Source organism: Lycium ferocissimum, chromosome 5, assembly GCF_029784015.1.
Source record: "Lycium ferocissimum isolate CSIRO_LF1 chromosome 5, AGI_CSIRO_Lferr_CH_V1, whole genome shotgun sequence".
NCBI classification, from domain to species: domain Eukaryota; kingdom Viridiplantae; phylum Streptophyta; class Magnoliopsida; order Solanales; family Solanaceae; genus Lycium; species Lycium ferocissimum.
Window position 1 is genome coordinate 11807560 of NC_081346.1, and position 19333 is coordinate 11826892.

The 19333-nt window shown below is 34.1% G+C and overlaps 2 protein-coding genes across 2 annotated transcripts; one reads left to right on the plus strand and one right to left on the minus strand.

Annotated features, from left to right (window-relative positions):
• The first annotated feature begins 3467 nt into the window (after positions 1–3467).
• On the plus strand, positions 3468–5217 carry LOC132056018 (cytochrome P450 71A2-like). Its single transcript, XM_059448059.1, has one exon. It carries the CDS (start codon positions 3555–3557, stop codon positions 5049–5051), a length of 1497 nt encoding a protein of 498 aa, XP_059304042.1. The 5' UTR covers positions 3468–3554; the 3' UTR covers positions 5052–5217.
• Positions 5218–13512: 8295 nt separating this feature from the next.
• LOC132058202 (cytochrome P450 71A4-like) lies at positions 13513–15605 on the minus strand. The gene is made up of 2 exons (XM_059450752.1): positions 14566–15605; positions 13513–14318 (listed from the first exon to the last, which is right to left on the minus strand). The coding sequence occupies exons 1-2, from the start codon at positions 15268–15270 to the stop codon at positions 13800–13802; spliced, it is 1224 nt and encodes a 407-aa protein (XP_059306735.1). The 5' UTR covers positions 15271–15605; the 3' UTR covers positions 13513–13799.
• Between the last annotated feature and the right edge of the window lie 3728 nt (positions 15606–19333).

Consider the following 19333-nt stretch of genomic DNA (forward strand, 5'->3'; position numbering starts at 1 on the left):
TAAATTAAAAATGTAATGTTATTGATGTATGTACAAATTATATTATTGTACAACGATGAAAAAAACATAACAAAGCAGTAAAATGCAAATGATAACAACTGTATTCACTAAGTGAAAGTGATGAATTTTAGGACTACCTCCAATTCCATAAACTTCTGTTGTGTACCTATACAAAAACAAAGACAGAAGAGAGAAATTTTCATTCATATTAGTAATACAAAATTTTAGACCTTCAGTACTCTTTGCTCAAATGAATAATAGAGTAAAATATATTGAAAAGCTCATCCGGCAATCTTTACAAAACAAAATTTCATATGCCTAGAAGCAAAAATAAAATTCCCACATACATACAATATAAATCAAGATTAGTCGATCGATCAAAGAAACTGAAAAATCTACGTAACATTGAAAGATATCCTCTTTAATTCTGATCTTCAAGCGTTGATTCATAACCTTTGTTGTTGGACCTCTATACTCCATATGTATTTTGCAAACCAGCCCTAAAACGCGTTGATAACTTGTTAGAGGAAACACTTATTGAGGGCCATTTTGAGAATGGAGGAGGATAAGAGACTTTGAACTGATGTTGACCTTTTGCTCCTAATTATATAAATTTTAAAATGATGTTTCATATGACATGCCATCAATAATCACAATAAATAAGAGGTTACAATATTTTTCCAGATTGCATGAACCTATGTTTACTCACGTAGTTATAAAAAATTTAATGCTCACATACATGGGTATATGAAATGATTAACAGTTACAAAATTTTCCAGATTGCATGAACTTATGCTTACTCACGTAGTTATAAGAAAATTAATGTTCACATACATGGGTATTTGAAAGGATTAGCTTAATAAGTTGATTGAAGGATAAAGTTGTCATTTAACTTTTAATGGGCATTTTGGTAATCCAACTTTGCACTTTGGAGCTTTCCACTTTTAGTATAATATGATTTAATGCCTCACTTATTGGGCCACCAACAACACCAAAGCTTCATCAAAAGGAAATGACTTCTCATTGGTAAGTTATTGTTGTAGTAATTCTAGCTAGTAATGAAGCTATAAAGTATATCTTTTCTTATTCTTTTATATACACTAATAATAGAGTAAGCAAACTTTACACTATCATATCATATCACTTGAAAGTCAGTTACTTGAAAGTTTTCGTAGCAAACCTCCATTAATTGGTAACCTATAAAAAATGATAATTAAATCACCCCATTACAGCAAATAAAAGTAACATGATATAATACAAAAAAAGTACGTTGTTCATATATATAAGCTATACTCTATGTATATATGGACTTTAAGTGGTGGTTTTTCGGACTTTCTAGATCGCAGTTGATTGATTCAAATTCTTCAATCTATGGATATCGAGTATCGTCGGGCATCCATTGTAGTCCTAGTTCCTTACTTTCTACTTGTTGGAGACATAATAGTTTATTTAGAATCCAATAAGTAAAACAAGTCGTCGCTCTAAATTCATAAACTGAAAGTTCTGGCTTCACCTATAAAAGGAAGCAAATCAATTACTCTTTCCATCTCATTTTATGTGAAGGTATTAATATTTGGGAGTTCAGATAGTTTTTTCCTATTTTATTTTATTTTGTAAAATATTTTGAATCATTAATTATGTTGACTTGTAGTACTTTTCTAGTAATTTTCAAATGTATAAATGTTATTTTAGAATAATTGAAATATCTATATCCAACTTCATGTTAAAATTATCGCTTTCATGAACCTCATATTCTAAATCCCTTCACATAAATTAAAACTGAGGAGGATAATTTGAATCAAATACAGTATTAACTAAATTGGGACTGAGGGAGTATATAATTTGAATCAAACAGACTATTGACTAAAAGTGCGCCACCAGAGCAGACTTCCAAGTTATAAAAACAACAAAGAACTAATGTCTTTTAGTGACGGGTCACTTCTGCTGCAATTGTTTAGGGAGCCCACATAATCAGTTCTGTCAATTTGTATTTGTTTATTAAGATGGCCACATCTATGTGCATGCATTTCCTCTCATTTCTGTAAATGCATACTTCATTTATCGTCAGTTTTTGCACATGGATTGAATAGCCAAAGCAAAACATGCACTAGCTCTGTTCTACGATTAACAACTTGTTCAGTGATTACAATTCACATGCACAATTCATGTCACATATTTAGGTTTATTCTATTAAGTACAGTTCAATCAATTAACATGATGAATTAGAGATTCTATTGGGAATAAATAAATTAATAAATAAATAGAGGATTACACATACCGTTTCCTACGACTGCTAACTTGTATAACAAATAAATCTTATCGTGTTAAATATGTCAAAAACTACATTATTTCTAGTTTATTTTTTTCCGAAAGTTATCTATAATAAATCTACTTTTTATCCAGACCTGTTTAATTAATCTTTCAGGTATTTCTCTTTAAAATTTGTGAAGTGATTGAATAATTGGTTTGTTCCTTTCAATTGTGTACAAACATGGATCACTGGTTTTGACTATCGTAATTATCATATCTACATTATATGATTTTCTTCGCAAGTATTTCTATTCAAAGTTAAGTTTCCAAATTTGACTACAGACGTAACGCCAATGCAACATCTGTGAAACTTCTTAAGGAGTGGATTTGCTCCACTTTATTTCCAAATAACAATAATTAATCCACGCAAACTTTATACTAATATCTAAGCACCAGGATAAACACTAGCTAATGCAAGAAGTTACTTCTACTATAGTCTATATTATAGTATATAAGTTATACTCATTGGTTGCAAGAATTTCTTGCATTATCGAAGTAGTTATTACTGTAATTTCGAAGTTACCAACTCATATCTAGTGCAAATAAATGCAATTAGTTTTTGATTAATATTTCTATTGTTTCAGTTTATATGATTTTATTCTCTTTTTAGACTATACCAAAAAGAACAACTATGGGTTTGTATTTAAAAATAACTTAACTTGAACATTTTATTTTACTCTAATAAGGTTTTATAATGTAAATATTATGTTGCAAAATGTTTAAGACTGCATACTTACTCGTATCAAATGTTTACAAATGACTAAACAATTAACCTTAAGAATCAACAAATCAAAGTGAAAATGTGTGTTACATACCTATGGTTAAGTCTTAAAAGTATATAAGTGAGACTCATTGGCTTAGTGTAAAACTCTTAGTGCTTCTAAATTTTTATCAGTTTCAAACTTACAATCACATAAATATGGAAAAATGTTGTCCGGTATTTACATCACATAAAGTAATTAAACCTTAGGAATTAAAATTAGTGTGAGAATATATATCACTAAATTATGATGAAGAAATATGTACCATACTAGAATCGATCACATATAAAATATATCGGGTTTAAGTCAAAATAATCGCCTTGTTTGTCCTTAATCGGCTGCATCACATGCTTATAGTATTTCATCTAGCTTGATGATCTCTTCTATAAAAGCAGAATAATTCCACTCCTCAACCATGCAGATTTAACCAATTATCTCTTCTATCTCTAGCAAAGGATAAACCTAATTACGATCGGAAAGAAAATGATTTCCTCATTTGCAGTATTTTCTTTCTTATTTTTCTTGTCGTTTGTTCTAATATCACTTTTCCAGCTTTCATCCAAAAAATCAAAGAAAAATCTTCCTCCATCTCCACCAAAGCTTCCATTCATCGGAAACTTTCACCAACTGGGCTTACGACCACATCGTTCTCTCCAAAAACTAACGAACGAACATGGCCCAATGATGATGCTTCAGTTTGGCAGCACACCTGTGCTCATCGCTTCCTCAGCCGAAGCAGCTTCCGAGATCATGAAAACCCAAGATATGAGCTTTGCTAACAAGCCCAAGTCTAGCATTCCCAGCAAGCTTTTCTTTGGTCCAAAGGACGTGGCCTTTACCCCATATGGAGAGTACTGGAGGAACGCTAGAAGTGTTTGCATGCTTCAGCTTTTGAACAACAAAAGAGTCCAATCGTTTAGTAAAATCAGGGAAGAAGAGACTTCTCTTCTTCTCCAAAAGATTAGGGACTCAATTGATAATTCACAAGTTGTTGATTTAACGGAGCTGTTTGTGAGCATGACGAACGACGTGCTTTGTAGGGTGGCGTTAGGAAGGAAGTATTGTGATGGGGAAGAAGGTAAAAAGTTCAAGACATTGGTGATTGAGCTTGTGGAATTGTTGGGTGTTTTTAATATCGGAGATTACATGCCGTGGCTTGCATGGGTGAATAGGTTCAACGGTTTAAATGCCAAAGTGGAAAAAGTAGCTGCAGAGTTTAGTGCATTCTTGGAAGGTGTGATTGAGGAACACAAGAAGAAGAAAACAGAGGATAACGATGAAGGTGGGGATTTTGTGGATATATTGCTCCAAGTTCAGAAAGAAAACAAGTCGGGTTTTAAGGTTGAGATGGATTCAATTAAAGCTATTATCATCGATATGTTTTCTGCAGGAACTGATACAACGTCCACTCTTTTAGAATGGACAATGAATGAGCTGATCAGAAATCCAAAGACATTACGAAAATTAAGAGAAGAGGTGAGGCTAGTAACTCAAGGGAAATCAGACGTAATAGAGGATGACTTGGAACACATGCCTTATTTAAGAGCAGTGATCAAAGAGAGTCTCCGACTTCATTCTCCGGTGCCATTGCTTCCTAGGGAAGCAATAAAGAACACCAATGTGTTGGGCTACGACGTAGCCGCGGGAACTCAAGTCCTTGTTTGTCCATGGGCTATATCAAGAGATCCAGCCATATGGGAAAATCCAGAGGAGTTTCAACCAGAAAGGTTTTTGGATAGTTCTGTCGATTACAAAGGGTTACATTTCGGATTAATTCCATTTGGTGCTGGTAGAAGAGGTTGTCCTGGAATTACATTTGCTAAGGTTGTGAATGAGCTGGCATTGGCAAGGATGTTGTTTCATTTTGAATTCTCGTTACCAAATGGAGCAAAACCTGAAGATTTGGATGTGGATGAAGCCCTTGGAATTACGGTCAGACGAAAATTACCCTTACTTGTCGTTGCAACTCCAAGCTTTTGATTTTTGTAAACTTCATTAATGTTCGTTCTTTTGTTCGTTTGTTTCTTGTTAAACGTCCTTTGCCTGAAAGTTAGTCCTTAGTTCGTTGTATCAGTACTTTAATGAAAAAGGTATCAGTATTCACAAATTGAACTTATATGAAACTTTGACCTCATGTTTTGCTTAATTTAAGCCTACTATCTCCATTTAGCTTTCTATTTTTTTTTTTTTTTATTCCTACTTCACTACTTCCAGAATTGCTTTTCAAGGAAATTTTGGTCCTGCCGCCTCGGAAGGGTTCTCTCCCTATCAGTCTCTCCTTTGTAGTAAAGTCCTGGCAACTTGAAAGAAAATCTAGTAATGTTACTTTAAAATATATACTCATGGCGCAGACTGGACGCAAGTGGTTAAAGGATCATAATTTAATAGAGTAAAGTGGTAAAAATTTATTTGTATCCATGTTTATGTTGGGTGTGCGAACAAAGTACCACATTGGTAGCTGGAAAGAAAAATGAGCTACTTATAAGGAGTTGGATACTCTTAATGATGTGAGGCATTTTGGGAAAAACCGTGCGGGCTTGGCCCAAAGCGGATAATGTCATCATGTTAAGAGTATCTTTGGACCTTTTAGCCTAACAAGTGGTATCAGAGCATGTGGTTGTATTTGGTTGTGTTGATCGTCTATTTGAATGATGGAGGCAAATATGAGCAAGATGGTTTGTTTAAATAGCAGTAATTACCATATTTGGAAAAGCAAGATGAAAGATCTTCTATTTGTCAAAAAATTGCATTTACCTGTGTTTGCTTCTAAGAAACCCGAGTCTATTGAAGATGAAGAGTGGAAATTTGAGTACTTACAGGTTTGTGGCTATATTAGGCAATGGGTCGAAGATAATGTTCGAATCATACTGTGAATGAGACAAATGCTAAAAGTTTGTGGGAAAAGCTCGAGACACTTTATGCTTCGAAGACTGGAAATAATAAGTTGTTCCAACCGAAACAATTGATGAATATTAGATACAAAGAGGACAAATCCTATTTCGATCATATCAATGATTTTTGGGTGTCCTTGATCGAATTGTCCGGAATGGGTGTCAAGTTTGATGAAGAAATACGGGACTTTGGCTTCTTAATACTGCTGCATCGATTTTGATGAAATCTTTTCTCTCAATTGTGAAGATGTCATCCATTCGGTTGTTCTAGGCTTGGGCGCAAGTCTAGATTTAGAGGTTGAGCAAATGGATGTTAAAACTGCTTTTCTCCGTGGTGTCTTAGATGAAGAAATTTATATGGAGCAGCCAGAAGGTTTTGAAGTCAAGGGTAAAGAGAATTATGTTTGCAAATTGAAGAAGAGCTTGTATGGTTTGAAACAAGCTCCCAGGCAGTGGTATAAGAAGTTTGGTTCTTTTATGAGTCAACAGGGCTTCAAGAAGACTTCTTCAGATCATTGTGTTTTTGTGCCAAAATTCTCTAATGGTGACTTTATCATTCTATTGCTTTATGTTGATGACATGCTTGTTGTTAGTCAGAATGCTTGTAGAATTCAGAAGTTGAAGCAAGAGTTGAATAAGTCTTTTGCTATGAAAGACTTGGGACCAGTAAGGCAGATTCTTGGCATGCAGATTGTTCGTGACATAAAGGCTAAGAAGTGGTGGTTATCACAAGAGAAGTACAATCAGAAAGTACTTCCCAGGTTCAACATGGATAAAGCTAAGGTTGTCAAAACACCTTTAGCTATGCACTTCCAATTGAGCACGAAGCAGCGTCCTTCCAGTGATGGTGAGAAAGAAGATATGAAGAAAGTTCCTTATGCTTCAGCAGTTGGCAGTCTGATGTATGAGATGATTTGTACAAGACCTGATATTGCTCATGCCGTTGGTGTTATCAGTCGTTTTCTTTCTAATCCGGGAAGAGAGCATTGGAATGCTGTGAAGTGGATTATGAGATATCTTTGTGGCACTTCTAATTTGAATTTGTGTTTTGGGACATGAAAGCCTATTCTTTGTGGTTACACTGATTCAGATATAGTCGGTGATGTTGATACTTGTAAGTCTACTTCGGGCTACTTGATTACTTATGCAGGGGGAGCTGTGTCTTGGCAATCTAGGTTGCAAAAATGTGTTGCTCTATCTACTAAAGTAGAGCTTATTCTTTGAAGCTTGTAAAGAGTTGCTCTGGATGAAGGGATTTGGCATGGAGGAACTTGGCTTTGCTCAAGAGAGGTATGTGCTTTATTGCGACAAGATCAAAGTGTTATTCATCTTGGCAAGAACTCTACATTTCATGGTAGGTCGAAACATATTGATGTGAGATACCATTGGATTAGAGATGTGTTGGATTCTAAGTTGCTTGAACTTGAGAAGATTCACACCGATGATAATGGTTCGGATATGTTGACTAAAGCTTTGCCAAGAGGGAAGTTTGAAGAGTGTTGCTTGATCGCCGGGATGGCGGTTTCCTCCACATAGTCTGGAGGGGGAGAATTGTTAGGTTTTTGGGTTTCCCTTCCTATGTGGAATTGGATTAATAAAATCCAATCCAATTTGGACCAGGCTAATTTTGCCCAAAATTTCCTCTATATATACGATCAATTTAGGTCTTATTTTAGGAACATAAGAGTGAATTCATAGCAGCCATATAGAGAGAAAAACGTGAGAGAGAAAGCAGATTTTCGTCCAGAAATTTTCTGCTACAGTAGTCCGCTTTAAATTGCGTTTCCCTATTCATTAACCGTTGGATCGTGCTGAAATTTGAATTGGGGGTTCTCAACATCTGGTTCTTCGATTTCAACGGTGAAGATCGGATTTTGTGGTATGTAGCTCTAGTTTTCGAGTATGAACAGTAGCTCATTTTTGGGGGTGATTTCTCTCCTTTCTTCACTAGTTTTGGTGCTATCTTTTATGTATTGTTGCTCCGTGCTTGGATTTGTTGTTGTAGCCATTTGGAGAACATTGTTGTAACTCTTATTGGTTTTAGTGGAGCTTTTGTGGGCCGGAGGTCCCGTGGATGTTTCCTCTTCACCTTGAAGGGGTTTTACAACATAAATTTGGTGTCTTTTCCATTCGATTTATTTTTGCTTGCTTTGCTATTTTATTGTTGGTACAGCTGCTGCCCGGATTTCCATTTGTGCTAGTGTTTATTGTTTTCTCTTGGTTCAAATAGTGTGGAAAGTTTCGACTTGGGTATTTCTTTCGGGCACGTTACCTCGTCGTGCAATTTGGTTATTGCTTGTTTCTTCCTAACAAAGTGGTATCAGAGCTAATAGTTTGGCGGGACGGGTATGAAGATGGCGGAATGTGACGTGGGGCCTGGCTTAGTGCCTTTGGCCGTCTATGGGCCGGTTTATGACTTTTACCCATAACTTTGAAGACACATTCACAGCCTTTGGGCTTCGGTGACCGTAAATACTCTGACAGTGTGGGTGGCACACAGATATGTTGAATATTTGACCCGTGGTATGATAATGAGCCACGTGGAACTTAGTTCGAGGGAGAGATTGTTAGGTGTGCAAACAAAGTACCACAGTGGTAGCTGGAAAGAAAAATGAACTACTTATAAGGAGTTGGATACTCTTAATGATGTAAGACCTTTTGGGGAAAACCGTGCGGGCTTGGCCCAAAGCGGATAATATCACATCATGTTAAGAGTATCTTTGAATCTTTTAGCCCAACTTGATTTACACCAAATCATATTAATTGACCATGGTTAAGTTAGAAATTAAGGTGAAAATACGTATAATTGACTATATGATTTACTCGTACTACGAAAGATTGTGGTGAGAGGGGTAAGTACTCCCTCATTCGTAACCAGACGACCCAATTTTGAGCCGTGGGTATGAAGTCATCTTTGATACGGAGTATTTTACCCTTAATGTGAAATTTTTTATGCGAATCCGAATTTGGTCAGGCCCCAACGCGACAATTGGACACCGAGTGGGGAAAAAAACTACTAGTAGTATATCTTAGTGAAAAAAGTAGTATGTATCATACATTCGTTGATTTGATGTAAATATTAGGTGGTAAGTAAAATTTATCATATAAAGGTGGGTTACCGAGAGTGAAAGCAAGTCTAATAATAGAACCAAAAAAAGGTATTATTCCACTGTTAACTCTTACAGATTTAACGACGTTTGCTATTTCATAGGTAACACAGTTATATCTTCTTCTTTTTGGGAAAAAAAAAAAGTTGAAACTAATATAAGAGCCACCAAGACAGACTTCCATGTTCAAATCAATTATTAATTAGGGCCGACACTTGATCAATTCCAGCTACTTGTATTTGTTTATTTAAGATGATAAAATGGCGACTGCATCTCTCATCAGTTTTGCTCATATTGATAGAAATGGACAAATCAAGTTGTGAGGGAAAAAAAAAAAGAATAGACAAATTAAAACGCACGACATTTTTCTAGAGATAATATATCAGATGGTCACTTAACTATGGGCTTCACTCAGAAAGTCATTTAACTTTGTTTTTTAACCAAAAAGTCACCCAACTATGCGTGTTTCAATCAGAAAGTCACTTAACTTTGTTTTCTAACCAGAAAATCACTCAACTATGCGTGTTTCACTCAGAAAGTCACTCAACTATGCGTGTTTCACTCAGAAAGTCACTCAACTTTGTTTTCTAACCAGAAGTCACTCAATTATGCGTGTTTCAATCAGAAAGTCACTCAACTTTATTTTTTAACCAGAAAGTCACTCAACTATGTGTGTTTCACTCAGAAAGTCACTCAACTTTATTTTCTAACCAGAAAGTCACTTAACCATTCATGTTTCACCTACAAAGTCACTCAACTTATTTAAGTGATTTTTTAATTATATTTTGCTAATTTTATTTAAAGTCAAAATTGTAAGAAATAAGCAAATATCCATTTTAACCATTTTATTGACCAGTCCACTTGACCCGATAATATATATTGACGAAGACCTTTTATTTATTCCCTCCTAATTTCTCTCGTGTCCAAGACTCTTTCTCTGCGTTTTTTCCCCTCATTATGCTCTTTATATTTTAATTTGTAGGTACATATTTGATGCAAGAAACAAAGCAATTATAACTTTATTGGAAATGATAAAGAATAAGCTTAGGAAGAGGTTGTATAAGAAGGACGAATGGATTAACAGGTACCAAGGTCTCATCTGTCCAAAAAAAAAAAAAAAACTGAACTAAATAAGACTTAAGGCAGCATGGTTTAGATCAAATTTTTCTGGTGGACCAAGATAAGATGCGAGAGAAATTAGGAAGGAATAATGGTAAACTAAAAGGTTTTGGTCAATATATGAGTATATGTTATTTCTTACAATCTTTAATTAAAAATCAACAATGTGTAATTAAAAAATCACTTGAATAGATTGAGTGACTTTGAAGGTAAAATACCAATAGTTGAGCGACTCTCTAGTTAGAAAATTAAGTTGAGTGACTTTCTAAGTGAAACATCCATACGAAACTTTCCCCGAGTTGAAAAACACCTATACTATTCACTCGGGGATTATTCTACACCACTTAACACTTTACATGCACAATTTATGTTACAAATTAAATTAAGGTTCTGTATTATATTTGAGTTGTCAGCTAACGAGAAAAGTAATAAGGAATAATAAGATTTCCCCCATTTAAAAAATGATAATTTTTCCCACATCAAGGCAAGGAATAATAAAAATTTCATGACTTAATGTTTGTTGGTATATATATAAGGGTAAAAATATATTTGCACCGGGTGTTTACACCAAACAAATGAATGTATAACATATGTTCGAATATATACAACTATCACTTAATCATGATTAATTAATGTATATATTCACTTGATTAAATCACTTAACCATGGTAAATTGCATTGATTTGGTGTAAACACCCGATTCCCCACAATGTAATCCCCTCCCTCATTTAAAAAAGAAAAAGAAAAGTGTATACGGTAAAAAAAAACGATATAAAGCGAGACCGTGAGGCCGGGACCGGAGATAAGAAGAGACAAAGATGATCACCGAGTCTTCCCTTAGAACGGTGATATTGCGCGGCTTCGGTTGACTCGAGAGAAAGTGAAGCGAATTTGTTTGTCCGTATCACCGGACCAAACTCCGCATCACAAAATTTCGGTCCGGTTTCGATGACCGAGTTGATTGTGGCCGTTAGTCCGGTTAATCAGTTATAAAATCACCACGCGTTAACATCGTTCTGTCACATTGTACCGACGACCGTACGGCCCAACCTTATCCTTTTAGGGTTTACTTTATTCTGAAAAAGGCTTTATGTTGTAGGCAAGGACCATAAGGCAAAACTATAAATAGGAGACATTTCCCTACTTTTAAGAGTTAGCTTTTCCAAGATCAAGAACATTGTAATAGAAATTATATATTGAAGCTCTCTCACCTTTGGTCCGGATCAGTGGCTTTTATGCTTATTCTTCCAATATAGTTGGCTTAATCATAAACATTTGTATCTTGATTCGAATCACTTACGCATATGTTCACACACATATGCTATAACACGCAAATCTATAATTATTTCCTATAAACCCAAAATAGATTAAAGTTCGTCGACATATCCTATACTTCACTTACAAATTCAATTGGTTACCTAAATTCGGGGTAAACAAAAAGAAACATGGATTCAGTAACTTTTGCTCAGTAAAAAGTTTCCAAGATCCATCTTTGGTGGCCTTAGCATTGATTCCTCTTTCCCCTTTGTTATATTTCCGTCCTAAGGGTACTCTGCTAATTATGTTATTAGTCATAGTATTAAAAAGATCTCTTAAATTTATCACCAAGTCGAAGAATCACACTCTTGCCTGATTTTTCCAATCATGTTCGATGTTTCTTCTTTTCTGATATCACAAAAAGATTGAACTCTTTTATTGCTAAGAAGTTAAAGCGCAGTAATGCTTCTAACTTGCCTCCAGTTTTCACCACAGGGACTAACGACCACGTCCTTGGATCCATAAAGGAATCAGCGATGCTAGACTTAGGTCTACTTGACCAGACGAGATCGTGAGTTTTCATGATATCACTAGCAACTTCAACAGAGGAAGCAATGAGCAGTGGCTTATTGCCCAAGTTAGGGGTGAGCGTTCGGTTTTTTGGTTCGGTTTTATCAAACTTTGTTTGGCATTATTTCGAAGTTCGGTTTTTTGGAGGTGGACACACACACGAACCAAACTATTTCAGTTCGGTTCTTTCGGTTTGATTTTAAAGTGTCGGTTCGGTTTGGTTTTTTTCAATTCGGTTTTTTGATATAATATTATAAAGCGATTCCATTGGCTAATTCATATTCTCAAAAGCAATAAAACGTAAAATTGATAAATTGAAATCAAAATCAAACAAATGGATACACAGAATGTAAAACTATAATCATGATATAGATTCTTAGGTGTTATATACATACTGTAGTGAATAATTAAACACCATAAAAAGGACATATAGTAATCCTAAAGAGACATTGTAGTTACTTTTCTTTGTTAAGGATATTTGATTTTCTCCATTTGAAGTTTTAAAATTAGGGATACAATGCAAAAGAGACTATTACAATTAGGTTTTTTTTTTAAACTTAATGGCGACTATTTTAATTTTTTTTTTTTGGTAATGTATTAAACTTCGGTGCGCGTTCGGTTTTTCGGTTTTTCGGTTCGGCTATTTCGGTTTCGGTTTTTGACCATGGACACCAAACACCCAACCAAACTAGTTCGGTTCGGTTCGATTTGTTGAAGTTTCGATTCGGTTCGGTTCGGTTTTTCGATTTTCGGTTTTATCATTTTCGTATTTGATGAAGTATATGATGGACCATATTTTTGTGATAGTTTATGGTGAGAAGGGCGAGGATGCGACCCAAGTTGAAGCAGATTTCCTATGATTGGAAGCTTTTTGGAGATGGAGGTAAAGTAATAAAGTTCAATTTATGAAGGAACAAAATGAAGACAAACAGAGGAATTAGAAGGGAATAGCAGGGAAGCTCCATGTTTGTTTTAGCAATGAGTATTGACAAGAAATTGAGAATTATATTGGTGTCTAATTAAGATATTTGGAGAGAAATATCTCTTGCATGCCAACTTGAAAACAAACGTCATTTTTAGAAATTGCTGAAGCTCATCTTGTTGTTCGCGTATATTCAGAAAATCTTCACCACACAATCTAAAGGAGAAGATCGACCCCAATTTTATGCATTATTGCATGATAAGAAAGATAACCAATTGAACTTCAACCACACAATTTGTTTCATATGATGTAAGGTCACTACATTTTCCTTTTTTCCTTTTCTTCTTGGTTAATTACTGCCTTTTGTAATGAGAAAACTAATTACTTTTGGAGTTATTTCTTTGGCATCATGCTCCACGAATATCTATGATATCACCCCCCCCCCCCCCGGCCCAAAAAAAAAAAAGAGTAAGGCCACTCGACACTGCAGGGGGTATTTTTGATAGCAAATGTTATAGTTCAGGGGTATAACAGCAACACCCCATAAGCATTAAATTGACAAAATGTGAATAAGTTGGGAGAGTTTTGAGCTATTAAGTCAATTAATAAAACAAATCCACACACACCCCTAAGGGAGGGAGTTGACCAGCACACTTATTACAGATTGTGAAGTTATTAGCTGCAAGCAATGCTGGGAACCATGCAGGACTTATATGGGTGAACAAAATCAGTGTTCTAGACAGTAAGAAATGTAATGGAGAAAGAAACTCCTAATTAGAACATGGAGTGGCAATTGCTAGCAAAGGTGATTTCCTACGAACAGCGATGCCAATGCTTTCAATCATATCAAACTCCTCCTCTCTTACCCCTTTGGCAGTGCAAAATTGAACTTGTGGACAACCCTTGCTAATGCTAGCTCATTCACCATTATAGCAAAAGTAATTCCTGGGCATCCCCTTCTGCCAGCTCCGAAGGGAATCAACTCAAAGTTTAGTCCTTTGACATCAATATCACTATTCAAGAATCTTTCTGGTCGGAATTCCTCTGGCTTTTCCCATGACAACTGGTCTCTTCCGATTGCCCACGCATTAATAATGACTTGAGTTTTAGCAGGTATGTGATAGTCTAGCAATTTTACATCTTCAGTTGATTCTCGCGGAATTAGTAGTGGAATCAGTGGATGAAGCCTAAAACTCTCCTTGATCACTGCTTTCAAATACTGCATATTTCCCAAGTCATCCTCTGTTATCTCCGCTTTCCCTTGGACTAATCCTCTCACTTCATTTTGTAATGTTTCCATGGCTCTTGGATGCCTCAAAAGCTCTGTCATTGTCCACTCTAGAGCTGTATATGCTGTATATGTACCGGCAGCAAATGAACCCTATGTATTAAAAAGAACACAAATAATAATATTCAGAAAAAGAACAAGCCAAGCTCCACTTTTACATGCACAAGCTTTCCGACGACATTTGAATTATTGCTACTAATGCGTAGGATGGGTGTGTGTGTGGGGGGGGGGGAGGGGGGTCGATGTAGTCACATCACCATCGCTTTTTTCCTAGAAAATTAATTTCAAAGTAGAATATCTATTTATTATTTTGCAAGATATGTGGAAGCACGATGCTTACCAAGAGGAGAGCTTTCAATGAATCCCTTTGAAGAGGAAATCTAGTTTCCTTTCCCTCCTGAATTTCCAGCAAAACGTCTAGGAAGTCTTTAGCTTCACCTGCCCGGTATTCTCTTTTCTTGTTCCTAATCTCGTGTTCTTCAAACACACTCTCCAAAAATGTATCCAGCTGTTTAGCCACTTTCTCCACTTTGGTGTCTAGACCAGTTATTCTATTGACCCATTCAAGCAGTGGAATATAATCCCCAATGTTAAAAGCACCTAAAAGTTCAAGAAGTTTTTCTATGGTTTCCTTAGCAGTCATGCCACTTTTATTCCCTTCATCATATTTCCTCCCTAATGCCACTCTGCTAATTATGTTATTTGTCAGAGAACTGAATAAATCTCTCAAATCTGTCACTGAACTCGACGAATCACATCCTTGCCTGATTTTTTCAATCATGTTTGACGTTTCTTCTTCTCTCACATCACGAAAAGATTGGACTCTTTTGTTGTTAAAAAGGTGAAGCATGGTGACACTTTTAATTTGCCTCCAGTATTCACCATAAGGACTAAATGTCACGTCCCTGGAGCCATAAAGTAGTTTATCAGCCATTCTAGTTTTGGGTCTGTTTGACCAGACGAGATCGTCGGTTTTCATGATATCACGAGCAGCTTCGGCAGAGGAAGCAACAAGCACTGGCTTACTTCCCAAATGAAGCATCATGACAGGACCATATGTTTCAGATAGTTTATGGAGAGAACGGTGAGGATGTGATCCAAGTTGATGCAAATTTCCTATGATTGGAAGCTTTCATGGGGATGGTGGTAACTTCTTTTTGATGTCTGAAGTGGTAAAGAACCATTGATAAAGGAAGAAAGTGAAAACAGACAGAGGAATCAGAAAAGAATAGCAGGGAAGATCCATTTGTTTGCTGTAGCGAGGAGTATTGAGATACAACGAAATCAAGATTTGGGTACTAGACTTGAGGCTTCAAGTTAGTAATAGTTACTAGTTGACCATTTATTGATCCACATCCACTGTAGACGCCAACTTGCAAGTTTTTCCCCATTATATTATGTTTCGTGATTATGTCTGTTTTGTCATTATATTATCTTTTGTGATCATAATCAAACAAATCACTAATTTCTTCATTCTTTCAGAGCTTCAAAATACCTAAGAAAAGATCCTTTGCATGAAATAGAAATACATATAGTGATAAGGACCACTTTCTTGAAGAAATTATATAGTGATGGGCTGACGCCTGACGGCGACCACTTTCTTCTTTATATGATCAAAACAAATTATTCATTTTGATTCTCTCATAGCTTCAGAGTATACCTAAAGAAAAAATCTTTTGGTGAGGAAAAGAAACATATAGTGGTGTCGACCTCTTTCTTGAAGAAATTATTAGTTAAGAAATTGAAAAGCATGAGTTTATTGAACCAACAATGGTGCTTTTAGCTGTACATTGATAAGTTGCTGATATATTTAACTGCAGAGGACAATGATAATGTCTATACAGTTACTCATTTGATTTCCATGTTTTGCGATTTAACTTCTTACTTGTAGCTTGTTTGTGAAACTTATTTTTCCCCCAAAATTACTTATTTTTTCAATAAGTGCTTATTTTTAAAAAAAAAGTGATGTTTGTGGCTGTTTTAGGATAAAAATAAGTCTTTTGAAGAGTAGCAAGTTAGCTTTCGAAAAATTTCAAAAAATAGCGATTTGCCCAAAAGTATTTTTTGAAAATGCTTTTGAAAAATCGCAAATGACTTTTAAAAGTTTGGCCAAACATTAATTGATGCTCCAAAGTACTTTTTAAATTAATTGGCCAAACACAAACTATTTTTAGCCAAAAGTACTTTTTAAAATAAGCTGTTTTTAGAAGCTTGGCCAAACAGACTACTAGTCATTCATTTATGAAACCATAAAAGAGTTCATTTTGTGGGGGTAAAATGGGGATGATTTATTTTATTTAAATTTATACTATTATATAAACATGAGTTTGGAGGGGGATCATCGTCCGTCCTCCAACTCATGTACAACCAAAAAAAAAAAGAAAAGACCCCACAACCTCCAAACTCATGTAAAAAAAAAAACATGCACCCCATATTAAAAAATCAAACAATATTCATGTAATTCCCAAAGTATCTCCGTTAAGTCAATAATAGTGGATTTATTGCCACATGCATATCAACCCATTAGTGAAAGAAATAAATTATCGCACAACAAAAACGTGATCTCCATGTTATCGCTTCAAAGGGATCTAAAGAGCAGCTCAAACCATACAATTTCCTTTCTTTTTTTATATTAGTCAAGATCTAATCTAGATATTTAAAAGTAAGTCCCACCACCTCCAAACTCATTTAAAAAAAAAAAGTGGACCCCACATTAAAAAAATCAAGCAATATCAAAAAAAAAAAAATGGACCCCATATTAAAAAAAAGCAATATCAAAAAAAAAAAAAAAACCGTGCACCCCATATTAAAAAATCAAACAATATTCATATAATTTTCAAAGTATCCCCATTAAGTCAATAATAGTGGATTCATTGCCACATGCGTATCAACCCATTAGTGGGAGGAAATGAAATTATTGTACATTAAAAAATGTGGACCTCATATTATTGCTTTTCTTCAAAAGGTTAAGTAGTCAAACCATACAATTTCCTTTCTTTTTTATATTAGCCTGATATCTAATCTAGATATTTAACTATTGTATTTGTTATTTCGCCATGTCATTTATTTGTTATGTTTACTAAAATAAATATACTTAAAATATTTATATTTTAAAATAAGATAGAATTTAATTACTTTTTTATTTTTATTCTTACTCTAATAAATGTGAAAAGAGATTAATGTCGTAAAAGAAAAAATAATACTAAATGGATATCAAATAATAAATAAGGTAAATTAGTCAAATTATAATTCTAATTAACGTTTCCTTAAAAAAGGTGCGAAAGACAACATGATAAGTAAAATGAGCTAAACCATGAATATTCACCAAAAATTAAAAAAATAGTAATTCTTCGTTTAAATAGAAAATCAAATTTTTACTTTGTTTCGTTTTAAAACATGTAAAATTAACTTAATAATTTGAATTAGAATTATCCAAGTCAAAATTTGATAAAAAATAATAAGTATTGTTTAGGTCCATTCTACATACATTAACAATAGAATATTTTACACCTTTAAATTAATCGAATTAAAAATCAAAGTATCAACTGATGCTTAAATATTGGTATTGTTTTGTCTCAAAGAGAGGAAAATAGTTTCTTTTTAGGAATTTTTACGCCTTATAGCTACTTCTAATACATAATTAGTGGTAATAACTATCTTTTATTTTAATTACTAATAATAACTAAATACTTTTCTAATTTAACTATTATAGCTACACGGAAAGTTTGATTACCATTTCACAAATACACCTAAAAATTAGCACCCTAATCTCATGTCCCCTTTTAATGGTAACAATATTAATCACTTAATATACATTACCATTCTCTCTCCCTTTTCATAAATTCTTACCTTTTTAAAAGGGAAGAATCAATCTTTTGTAAGAAATAGTCGTCTTCTTACTCTCTTCAACCCTTCCAAATTCGATTTTTCATTTTGGGATATTGCAATCAAAAACGGTATTTTCGGTACGGTTATTTCGATTCAAAGCATATGTGGTCAAAGTGGAGGCTCTTTCATGATCTTATCCCATCTCCTTTATTTCATGAAATTTTCGCTATTTGTGTTATTATTCTTCCACAAAATCAACTTGGTGAAAGTGATTGTTTTTTCTCAGTAGTCATGGTGGTGGTTATAATGGGCACACAGAGAAAGGGAGAGAAAAGTTTTTTGTGGTTTGAGAAGATGAAAAATATATGTATTTGTGTATATTCTATGATATAACTACCAATTGTTGTGGTTGGTGGTGTATTTTTGTAAGTTTTTCTATATATTTGTGTATTTTTTTCAAATTAATTCCGTGAGTTCATCTAGTTTCAAATACACGGAGTATACATGGTAAGTTTATATATATATATATATATATATATATATATATATATATATATATATATATATATATATATATATATTGTTCAAATTAGTCTCATCAAATACATGGGTGATGCAAATTGTTACTCACACAAATACATGAGATTTAATATAAAATACATGGGGTTTGATTGGAAACTTTAAATACATTAGTTATGCTAGCAAATACATGGGTAAATAAAAAATGAAATCAATATTGAAAACTTCAAATACATTACCACTAAATACATTATTACTCACACAAATACATGATATTTAATATAAAATACATGGAGTTTGATTGGAAACTTCAAATACATTAGTTATGCTATCAAATACATGGGTAAATAAAAAAACGAAATCAATATTGAAAATTTCAAATACATTGGCTGTTGAATGTTTTCAAATTTTGAATTTTTGATTTTTTACGTTTGAATGTTGAAGATTGGATGAAGGAATAGAAAACGGTCATGGAAAAGAAATCTAAAATCTGATTTTGTGGAAGAGTATGATAAAAAATACCAATTAATAACTAATTAAATGATCCCACCGTTATTGCCTAAAATCAAGGGATATGTTTTCTTTTTTACTGTGTTTCTATGAATTTACGCGCATCAAATACATCTAAAAAAATACCTTAATTTGGGAAAACTTAACTACAAATGGTAATATTTAAAAGGATAGCTATAAATGATAGGAAACTGCCATAAGGTAGTCATTTGAGTAATTTTACCTTCTTTTTAAACAAGTCTTCTCTTTTA

Excerpts from the sequence above, each read along its gene's own strand:
- LOC132056018 (XM_059448059.1), top strand. The coding sequence starts at position 3,555 with ATGATTTCCTCATTTGCAGTATTTTCTTTCTTATTTTTCTTGTCGTTT.
- LOC132058202 (XM_059450752.1), bottom strand. The coding sequence starts at position 15,270 with ATGATGCTTCATTTGGGAAGTAAGCCAGTGCTTGTTGCTTCCTCTGCC. Across the intron at positions 14,319-14,565 it reads CATTGAAAGCTCTCCTCTTG|GGTTCATTTGCTGCCGGTAC; the intron begins GTAAGCATCGTG and ends TTTAATACATAG.